This window comes from Etheostoma cragini, chromosome 16, assembly GCF_013103735.1.
Source record: "Etheostoma cragini isolate CJK2018 chromosome 16, CSU_Ecrag_1.0, whole genome shotgun sequence".
In the NCBI taxonomy this organism is placed as follows: domain Eukaryota; kingdom Metazoa; phylum Chordata; class Actinopteri; order Perciformes; family Percidae; genus Etheostoma; species Etheostoma cragini.
In genome coordinates, this window is record NC_048422.1 from 9,307,504 (window position 1) to 9,315,779 (window position 8,276).

Consider the following 8,276-nt stretch of genomic DNA (forward strand, 5'->3'; position numbering starts at 1 on the left):
ACACACCAGCAAGTCCACCACCGAATGGCTGAAGAAAAACAAAATGAAGACTTTGGAGTGGCCTAGCCAAAGTCCTGAGCTGAATCCTATTGAGATGTTGTGGTATGATCTTAAAAAGGCCATTGATGCTCGAAAACCCTCTAATGTAACTGAATTAGGACAATTCTGCAAAGATGAGTGGGCCAAAATTCCTCCAGGACGCTGTAAAAGCCTCATTGCACGTTATTGCAAATGCTTGGTTGCAGTTGTTGCTGTTAAGAGTGGCCCAACCAGATATTAGGTTTAGGGGGCAATCACTTTTTCACACAGGCCCATGATGGTTTGGATTTTTTTTCACCTTTTAATAATAAACACCTTCATTTACAAATTGCATTTTGTGTTTACTTGTGTTGTCCTTGACTATTGTTTAGATTGGTTTGATGTTCCGAAACACTTAAGTGTGACAAACATGCAAAGGAACAGGAAAGGAGGAAGGGGGCAAACACTTTTTCACACCACTGTATATCCGCTCAATCCCTGAATGAATCAGTGGTTCTCCTTTTTAACTCTGCATCTCTTTGTGTGACTTTGTGCCTCTTTTCCTGTACTTACTCATCTCCTTCCACTCCTTTGTCATTCTTTTGTTCCCTGTTACTCTGTTCATCGCCTTGATACCCTGCCTCCATCGTGCCTAATGCTCAACTCCACTGGCGCATTCAAAAGCCCATTCTCCCTCTTCAACTATTCCTTAAGAGAGGAAATAGATACTTTTCTTTGAATCACTCAAAAGAATCAGCTTTGAGTGTAGAAAAAGTAGAATGTCCCTCCTCTTGACCTAAAGAGTGGTATTGATCTTCTCATCAAACTCAGCAGATTACCAAAAACATCTCTGTGTAAGGGCTGCAAGTAGAAACTATTGCAAAGGATGGATACAAACAACACAAAATAAGATTCACAGTCACACTAGTAGAATGTCTGTCTGTATGAATGTATACAAAAACACGCCATACATATCGTTGTGCAATTAGGCTAGAATGAATGGTTAGATAAAGGGAGATGACCCCTGAGCAATTGTTATTGCATAGCTTTAATTTGCTCACAGCAAAGCTCTTTTCTGCTCTCTAGTGGATTTATTCAGTATCACATCCCTTTATTTTTTAATAGAAATATTTTACACCTTTTCAGTATGAACATCTGACAGTGAGGCCGAAGTTCAGTTTATTTTTAACTGATGGCAATAATTTTTGAGTAAAAGAAACTAAAACTGAAATATCACAACAGCAGTGCAAAGTATCCCTTAATGTTTGAGTTCTGTTTTGCATGTGATTGGTTGCAAAAGTAGACAGTCAGATAACATATCAGTTAACTATTACTAATTATAATTTATAAAGACTTACCAGTTTAAACTACTCGTCCAATGTGTTTTTCTTAGACAAAAAGAACGTCTAATACAAGACTATTACTTTGGGCAGTTTTGTTGCAATGTAATTGTTTAACGGAGTTTTATTGCTCATTGGTTTGTATTTGCACGCACACACACAGGAGAGACCATAGAGTCATTGAAGAGACAGACAAGAATCCCTGTGTGTACGGTATCCCTGAGGGACAAAACATAGGACCTCACACAGAAACACGTTGAACTGACTTTAAAAACTAGCTGATGGACATTAGCTAGGAAACTGACTCAGCGTAACCACTGTCTCACTAACCTTTCAGGATCATGATGGAGCTCTCATATCAATCTATGAAAGTCGCCCACCAAGCCCGGGAAGCGGTGAGTGAACAATGGGCTTTGTTTTTGGGGGCGGCGGTTCTATTAGCGTTTACGGACAACTTTTCGCAAACGTTAATTTGTAATGATACTTGGGAGAAGGGAGGAAAGTTACCTTCCCTTTGGCCAAATTAGCTGTCTCTGATGACAAGCAAGGTTATACTGATAATAGCATGTATTCAGGGCCAAGTCGTTGCATTTTACACGTATTTTATGCAGCAAACAACAGGTAGCTAACGCTAAACTGTCACAGTTTACTTGGCTAGCTAGCTAAACAATAAGCATTTAGCTTGTCGTTGAGCTAATCCTGCTAGCTAGCTAGCTTGTTTAGCAAGCATCCTGTGACACAACTAATCAGCGTCTACAGGTTGCCTAGATACCCAGTCAAGGGTTGTCATCTGTGGCAATTTGTCGCCCTCTACTGGGATTTTGTCTCCACCCTTCTCAGCCACTGAGCAGAGGGCTCCGCTTCGAAAGCTAAATCCAGGTTTAAGTATATAACCATATACTTATTTTAACAGTCTATGGTGTCAACCGCAGGGTATAACTGGACTTTGGACCTTTTTAAAAGCAGCTGTGTTGACTTGACTTATATTTCTATTAATTAATATCAATAATGACAACTGTCGTCTGTCTGTGTTGCTGTCCAATAGGATGAGCTGAGGACTGAAATGAGGAGGAAGAACCTCCTCATCCTCATTTACCACCACCTGCTGGGGCAAGGGTCAGTATGCAGTTGTGTAAATAAATGTATATGGACTGTATTTATATAGTGCTTTTCTAGTCTAATCTTAACTACTTAAAGTGCTTTTACATAGTACAGGAACAATTCACCATTCACAGTGGCCAAGGCTGCTGTACAGGGTGCCACCTGCTCATCAGATAAACATTAACACCAAATTGCCCAGCATCAGGAGCGTGCATTCGTTTACAGAAAGTGTCTGACTTTAGGCTACATGCAACCATTCACAAAACACATTAAAACTAATTAATGTTGGATTTCCCAGGCTCGTAGCTCAAGACAGCAGACATATTTTACCCAGTTTGTGTTACTTTTTGATCTGTCCAAGGATCATGTGTGCATCTGTGTGAGATCTTGTGTGTGTCCATTCACCAGCTATGTGTCTGCAGCAGTGGCCTTGGACCAGGAGACTAACGGGGGTGTGAGGAGGTTCGAGGTCTGTGATAACATCGATCTGGAGATGGTGTTGATGGAATACGAGAGTTATCACTACGTAAAGTTCCAGAAATATCCCAAACTTATCAGAAGAACAGCAGAACCAGGTATATGGAATACACTAAGCCATAAAGCAACTTTGAAATCATATGTGATGCCCAAGGCGATCAATTTAATAATAATTTCTGAAATTATGGGGATGAAGTCATTAAATCTCAAATATACTCCATGAATATTTTCTGTTGTTTTTTATGTCAAGGTGAAAACAGGAATGCAAGAAGTAGTAGTAGTATAAAAAGGTGAGTCTCTCCATTTCTCGTACCTTTCTATTCATTTCATGTTCAGGGTTTACACTCTCCATACATGCTAATAATCATAATAAACAAAATGAGTAAAATGCATGCAAATCATATAAACAAAATGAGTAAAATACACAACAAAAATTTTAAAGTTTTACATTTTAAATTTAAAGAAGCATTGCACTGTTTTGACTAAGGTTAGGTGTGCTTGGAAGTACAAGTAAGATAGATTAATTTAAGAAAGAAAAATCTACCAATTATAGTTTGCTTCATCCGTTGATGGATATTATATGTGTCTTTGTCCATCAGGACTCCCTGTTCAGCTGTAAAGCCTCTTCCCAAAATCAACCCATCCCAGATCCCCAAGTCTGGAAACGGAGCCAAGAGGACAACTGCCAGTTCACATACAAATGTATAGCATTAACCACAGAACAACCAAGATCAGAATATTAAAATAAAAGGTGGTTATTCTGACATCCAGACGACTGTGTTTCCAGGAGAATGGTTCTGCTGTTCCTCCAGAGTTGTCAGAGTTTGGGCTTAACGTGTCCTCCATCAGAAATGGTCCAGCTGGGGAGGCAGCCAATAACAAAAAGGTACTGGGGAATAAATGTAATTTACGGATGATCAAATTTACATTTCAGGTATTACTAACCCTCACTACTAGTAAGACTACAAATAAATATCAAATCCTAATGACAATTTCCTGTGTCTGTTATTCTATAGAAATGATCTTTAAGATTTTTGAGTGTTTTTTTCTTTTTACTTAGGCCTACACAAACTGATAAATATTTACACCGATATGTACAATACATAAGAAAATTAAACTGAATCAATGCTTATCTTTTTTTATGCCTTTTGTTCGCCTAAATGAGTTAAAATCTTGTCTTAGGGCCAGATGACTGACAGCAAAGTTTCAATCCCTGACGCTGTCAAAGGAGCTGGCAGTGACTCAGACCACATGGTAGTTATAGTGTGTAAAACCTGGAAAAATATAGATTTTACATACAATTTTATTATACTACAATGGCACAAATCAAACAATAGTAAAGCTACTGTTAGTACTTCACTACCACCAATAATAATGATGTTATGCTGTGTTGCAGGAACGGCTGCTGAAGCCCCTCAGTGGCTTTTCTGGAATGAGCGGTGAGATGAGAGAACTCGCTGCAATCATCAGCAGGGTACTAGACACACACACACACACACACACGTACACACAAGTACACAAAAATACTATATTGAAAACACTGACAAATAAGAATACATATGCTCAACACATGTCGAGAGGCTGATTTGTGATGTCAACTTCCTACTTGTCAAAATATGCTTTAAGTGATACCAAATAAGTCCACTAGAGAGAAGTAAAGAGCTTTGTTGGGAATGGATTGCTCTGATGTATTAATGAAGGCGCAGGTTCTATCCATTCCCCTTATGTGATGTTACACTCTAAAGGACACCTATGTACACGAGCCTAATCACACCCTGATTTGTGTGTGTGTGTGTGTGTGTGTGTGTGTGTGTGTGTGTGTTTATTTCAAGCTGATGTCTTTTACATGCATCCCTCACTCTGTGTGTTTGTGTGTTCACCCCTAAAGGACATCTATTTGCACAGCCCCAACGTGCGGTGGGAGGACATCATCGGGCTGGAGGACGCTAAGCGATTAGTCAAAGAGGCCGTCGTCTATCCCATTAAGGTGCGGCCGCTGCCTGGGCACGCTGGTATTTCAGCACCGGTCGCCTGTCTTCGATTCTGAATACATCTCCTTTAAAGGGAAGGAGGGCAGCTGGGTCAGACTAGTCTGTTAGGCTGACATTAAATCTATATCTGGGATAATATGGTAACACACACATACACAGATTGATAGATAGGCAGTGAGGCAGGAACACGCACTGCAATGCCATGTAGACGTTCTATACACAGCCACATTCACACAATTTTGAAGCTGCATACAGATATTGAACATACAAATAAAACATCACACACACACACACACACACACACACACTCAAAAACATTACATACACACACTTCTTTCATCATCACCATGACCTCTCTCATGGATATGATGACAACAAATCAGGTTGTCTGCATCCTCTTGGCATTTACAGACGGAGATGAGGACTGATGTGTCTATCCTCTATTCTGGCCTGTTTTATTGAATAACACCACACCTCCACCTTTCCACAATCCCCCACTTCTGTCTCCATTATTATTCATTCTCTAGGGTATAAGGTCAGTTTGGTGATTTGACTTAGCCTCTGTTTGTCTCCTAATTGGATTAATTTGTGGTGTGGTATTTGGAGGACTGACTCAGCAGTACCTCAAGCAAATCCGTTTTCTTTGCACACAGTTCAGCTTCTGATTGGTCTGCAGAAGATATGTGTGTAAATGTATGTTTTGTTGCTGGAAGTTATAAAATAGTTTTTATTTTTAAATTATGTGATGTACTGAAGGTTTTTCTGTGCTTTATATATTTTACTACTCTCTCTTTTTACAGTACCCCCAGCTATTTACAGGCATTCTGTCTCCCTGGAAGGGCTTGCTGCTCTATGGCCCCCCAGGTAAACTGTTGTCAGGATTGCTAATTAAAATCTAAACATGTTTGTTTGCTCATTTCCAGTCCAAAAAGTCCAACAATTTTGAATTCTTCCTGACATGTATTAATGTGTCAAGCTTACATACACACAGGTACAGGTAAGACGCTGCTGGCCAAGGCCGTGGCTACAGAGTGTAAGACGACCTTCTTCAACATTTCAGCCTCCAGCATCGTCAGCAAGTGGAGGGGAGACTCTGAGAAACTGGTCAGGGTAGGTTATTCTTTATTATTTATTCTTCAACACACACAACGGGTCAAATGCAACATTAAAAAAAAAAACACGTTTAATGTTACATACATTGTCTCCTATACTTTGCATGTTTTACTGTGGATTTGTTTAAATGTATCTGTCTGCAGGTTCTTTTTGAACTGGCCAGGTACCACGCACCATCCACCATCTTCCTGGACGAGCTGGAGTCAGTGATGAGCCAGAGAGGAGCGAGCATGGGGTAAGCTGAACCACAACATGTCCTAAATTACTTTATTTTCCCAGTTGTGAAGTTAAGAGAAATAGAAAATGACCAATAATGTTTCTGTTCACCTGAGGCCATGTCTCCTGTAAAATTGCCCTTGAGAAAGACATTTAACTCGGTGTGAGACATCTGTAATTTGGGAACCCAGAAACGTTTTTAGTACAGCCATATTACATCAGACATTTCATTTTATATATACGATATTATTATAGTAGTATAACTACATATACCATTTAGCCATACTAAAGGTCTGGATGCAGATGCACAGTATTCATGAATATAAACTAAAACTATAGAGTCAAACCTGCACTAAAATAGTTCTAAATGATCATGTATAATAAACTGAATGAAAAAAATAATACCCCAAAGAGATTATTCAAATTATAAAGTGAATAATTATGAAGTTCTTTGTTAATCTAAGGAGAACATGGATAGAACACTCTACAAAGGCATGTCATGTCACTATAAAGAGCATTAAAAGACTTGTGGTGGTGAATATAAATTCGATGATCCAGCAGACTGATGTGTGTTTTCAGAGGAGAGCATGAGGGGAGTCGCAGGATGAAGACTGAGCTGCTGGTTCAGATGGACGGACTGGCCAAATCAAAGGACCTGGTGTTTGTACTAGCTGCCTCCAACCTGCCTTGGTAATACCTAAAACATGAACACACACCACATTATATACAAACCTTGATGGCCATCAGTATTTTCTCTTTCGTAATGATAATGACAACAAATCAGAGTGTGTGTATTGCCAGCGGATCAATCTACAAATCATCTACAAATAGTGATGACAATTTTGAGAATGGCAGATTCACACATGCATCATTATCTTCTCTTTTCCTTCATGCTTTTTTTATTTTTTTTTATCCTGCTTAACTTAATACCTGTTGGGTTGAGAGGATTTCTTTAAAAAAACTTAAATGTCTAATTAGCAACTTGCAGCATACTTTTTTTTTTTTTTTACCAAGTTATACCCAAACAAGGTGCATCTTATCTAGGTAATGAAAAGGAATAATAAACATATGAATTCATGATATTTGGACTAAAACTTAACGAGAATTAAAGGCTGTCTACAGTTTGTCTAACTGTTACTGCTCTTTGCTCAGGGAACTGGACCATGCCATGCTGAGGAGGTTAGAAAAGAGGATTATAGTTAGTCTTCCCTCCTCGCCGGCTCGCCAAGCAATGATCTCTCATTGGCTGCCTCCTCTCAGCTCCACAGGAGCGGTGGAGCTCCGAACTGAGCTGGACTATGAAACTCTGGCGAAGGTGTGTTACAGTAAGACTCGTTAAAGCTATAGTGTGCAACTATTTTATATTAATTAATTCATCATTAATTCACATTTCGTTTACTTCCAAGCCATTGCCATATGAGTTGATACAAAGCTAATTATCGGCTCCACAAAACTCTGTATTTCTCCGCATGGCTATGGAAACAAAATGTCATCTTCCAACGACTTTGCGGGTATAAGCTTGAGTGATGTGTTTCACGTCACCGCTGACTAAAAACAAAACTAGTGTTCAGCTTTGAAGACGAAGAGGACAGACAAACTACAAGATAATTATCTCTTCTGAAGAGTCTTGTGTGAAAATGTTGTTGTCATTACTTAGAATTCACCTTGGGGGGGACAGAAACTATGCACTATAGCCTTGAGACAAGTGTTATTTTATCCTTTTTATCTATTTCGTTTTTTTCTTTGTCGAGAGCGTATTAATAATTGCCTTGTTTAGGATTAAATAGAATCTTTTTTTTTTATCATTAATGTTCATCTGTCGGTCTGTCTTTCTTTCAGGGGGTGGAGGGTTACTCTGGCTCTGATATACGACTGGTGTGTAAGGAGGCTGCCATGAGACCAGTCCGCAAGATTTTTGATGCTCTGGAGTCCCATCAAGATGGTAAGGCAAGGCAGCTTTATTTGTATAGCACATTTCAGCAACAGGGCAATTCAAAGTGCTTTACACAAAATCATTAAA

General features: G+C 39.2%; 1 protein-coding gene across 3 annotated transcripts in view; it reads left to right on the plus strand.

Annotated features, from left to right (window-relative positions):
- Positions 1-1,506: 1,506 nt before the first annotated feature.
- katnal2 (katanin p60 subunit A-like 2) overlaps positions 1,507-8,276 on the plus strand; it is a 7,626-nt gene continuing 856 nt past the window's right edge. Inside the window, exons 1-15 of one of the 3 annotated variants that reach the window (XM_034896371.1) lie at positions 1,508-1,753; positions 2,404-2,474; positions 2,868-3,034; positions 3,187-3,226; positions 3,536-3,638; positions 3,724-3,822; positions 4,119-4,190; positions 4,333-4,410; positions 4,825-4,923; positions 5,728-5,791; positions 5,919-6,037; positions 6,184-6,275; positions 6,836-6,946; positions 7,409-7,571; positions 8,096-8,198. In XM_034896371.1, coding sequence (XP_034752262.1) covers positions 1,700-1,753; positions 2,404-2,474; positions 2,868-3,034; positions 3,187-3,226; positions 3,536-3,638; positions 3,724-3,822; positions 4,119-4,190; positions 4,333-4,410; positions 4,825-4,923; positions 5,728-5,791; positions 5,919-6,037; positions 6,184-6,275; positions 6,836-6,946; positions 7,409-7,571; positions 8,096-8,198 — 1,435 coding nt within the window. In that variant the 5' untranslated portion in view covers positions 1,508-1,699. Of the gene's footprint in view, positions 1,754-2,403; positions 2,475-2,867; positions 3,035-3,186; positions 3,227-3,535; positions 3,639-3,723; positions 3,823-4,118; positions 4,191-4,332; positions 4,411-4,824; positions 4,924-5,727; positions 5,792-5,918; positions 6,038-6,183; positions 6,276-6,835; positions 6,947-7,408; positions 7,572-8,095; positions 8,199-8,276 lie in introns of all 3 variants that reach the window. The other 2 variants (XM_034896373.1, XM_034896372.1) reach the window with 2 other exon arrangements.